This window comes from Triticum aestivum, chromosome 1A, assembly GCF_018294505.1.
Source record: "Triticum aestivum cultivar Chinese Spring chromosome 1A, IWGSC CS RefSeq v2.1, whole genome shotgun sequence".
Classification (NCBI taxonomy): domain Eukaryota; kingdom Viridiplantae; phylum Streptophyta; class Magnoliopsida; order Poales; family Poaceae; genus Triticum; species Triticum aestivum.
In genome coordinates this window covers 582,580,123-582,582,434 of record NC_057794.1, presented here as the reverse complement: position 1 = coordinate 582,582,434, position 2,312 = coordinate 582,580,123, and the positions used below count along the sequence as shown (strand labels likewise).

Genomic DNA, 2,312 nt, shown 5'->3' with positions numbered 1-2,312 from the left:
TTGGTTGTTTAGGCATTCAAAACCTGCATGTTCGGAATAATTGTCTTTAAGTTTGTCTTCAAACTATTTTCTTCACTTGATGGACCTTGGGTCCATTGGTTTACTTCACAACACCCACTACACCTTCCTAATCTTTTTTTTTGCGGGTGACCTTCCTAATCCAACAACCATTTTCCTTCCTCACGAAAATTACAAACGTCCACCTGCCCACACCACAAAAAATTCCCTTTGTCCTCACCGGTAATGGCCTCACTATGCTCTCCTGGACTGATACCTGGCTCACCCGCCTCCCCCTCGCCCTACAGTCCCAAAATTATTTCCCCACTCCACAAACCACCTAGTATTAGTGTCACATGTTTTGCAGAATAGTTTACTTGCTAACCTATAGAATCACCTAACCATGTTGCTATTGTCGAGTTGGATGTGTTGGTTTCATTGTTGCAGGATTTCCGCCTCGAGAACCAACAGGCCACAGAATCCTCAACCATGTGCTCAACTTCTCCAAAGAAGCCCATTCCCACCTCATGGTTGAAGATGCCATTGCCCGCAATGTTGACTGCATCTGGTCCTGAAAAGTTTCCGTAAGAGTGAAGGTTTTCACTTGGCTACTCTATGATGACAAGCTCGGCACCAAGGCAAATATTCTCCAAAAGCACATGGGCCAAAAAAGCTCATGCCCGACATGCAACGCTCCAGTTGAAGACGAAATGCACTTATTCATCATTTTGCCATTGGTCCTTGGCCATTTGGCAATGAATGGGGATGCCTCCTCCTGGCTCCTTGCAGTTGCTTTGGGACGTTGCTACTCCTCCAGGACTATTTCCGGACATTTGGCCTACCATCCTACTTGCCATTCTTTGGAAGATGTGTGGCTCACCTAACAAAAAAGTTTAACGCAATGAGTCTCACCCCTCTCGCCTCACCGTTTGAAACATTGTTGACGAATTTACACTTTGGACTTGTAGAGGTTTTCAGAACCTAGTCTAAGGGTACACGTTATGCCTTGGTGAATACCTCTCCTCGCGCAACAGCGCTAACTTATCTCTTGTAACACTAAAAAAACTTGAACTTCGGTTCAACCTCTGTGTATCCTGCGCCATTCGTCTTGGGTATTCTCTTTGGTATTTTTGAATTTATCAGTTCCCAGTGTTTAGATGGGCCATGTGTGGTGTTGGCCGTGTGCATCTTAATCATACAGAAACTGAATGCGTGCTCGCTTGATGTGACGTTATGAATCAATAAAAGTGGTCGTTATCAAAAACAAAAAATCAAATAAGGTAGGCCTCGCTACGCATGCATTGCTACTGAACCATGGAACGCGTGACTCAACCACAATGCACCAAACACAGGTCCACGCCCGCTGCCATCACGCGCAAAACACCAGGAACCGCACGGTACAAATCCCTCACTTCGCGCGCGAGACCACACACCGTCCTAGTAGTCAAAGTTGAACCCAACACACACATCCGCACGCACAAATCCGTGCACGAACCAACCGATCCATGGCGCCATGCCGAGCCACCGTCGTGAAGACGAGAGCGGTGTGCGTGCTCCTCCTCCTCCTCCTCCTGTCGGCCGACGTGCGGCCACAGTCCGTGGATGGGCAGGCGCCACCGGCTCCAGAGGTGGCCGTGACAATCGAAGCAGACGCCGACAGCCGCGGCAATGGCACCCGCGCCGGCGGCGCTGGGAACACCGCGAGGAAGGTGCTGAGCACCATCGACTGTCAGATCTGCGAGTCGACGTGCCGGGTCAAGTGCCTCATCAACAACCTCTTCCAGTGGGGCACCTGCTACCAGCGCTGCAAGGCCGACAATTGCAACGACTGGTGTAGGTAGTCAGCCGGCGAGTCACGGCACAAGAATGGAGCCGCGAATGGATCCCAAGTACAGCCGGGGGCTACATTACTATAGATGTCCTTGTGTCTCTCTTTATCAGAAAAAAAGATGTCCTTGTGTCCCGCCGCTGCTAATTTTTTTGGCTTCAACGCCTATATATAAAGATGACGCTGCTATTTTAATTTCATTTACATATAAACTCGAGCTCAGCGCAAACAATACAAACGTTGACGCTCACAAACACATGCACATTAGCACATACATTCATTCCTATGAATTCACACACCCTAAGTCATTGAGCACAGTTTCATTTACAAGTAGAAACATGAATGTTTCCCTGCGCCTTTGTTCTGAAAAAAAAAGAATGTTACTACTTTTATATTGAACCGTGCGGTGCTATATCCTACATGCATGGGAAACTATAGAACAAGAAAATTCAACAATTCAAAAGTGTTTTCCTCGGACCAACAAATG

At 47.8% G+C, this 2,312-nt stretch overlaps 1 protein-coding gene across 1 annotated transcript; it reads left to right on the top strand.

Annotated features, from left to right (window-relative positions):
* Window positions 1-1,420: 1,420 nt before the first annotated feature.
* Window positions 1,421-2,025, top strand: LOC123182640 (uncharacterized). Its single transcript, XM_044595284.1, has one exon. The coding sequence runs from the start codon at window positions 1,503-1,505 to the stop codon at window positions 1,836-1,838; it is 336 nt and encodes a 111-aa protein (XP_044451219.1). The 5' UTR covers window positions 1,421-1,502; the 3' UTR covers window positions 1,839-2,025.
* The last annotated feature ends 287 nt before the right edge of the window (window positions 2,026-2,312 follow it).

What these genes read in the sequence shown, in the direction of transcription:
- LOC123182640 (XM_044595284.1), top strand. Translation starts at nt 1,503, where the DNA reads ATGGCGCCATGCCGAGCCACCGTCGTGAAGACGAGAGCGGTGTGCGTG.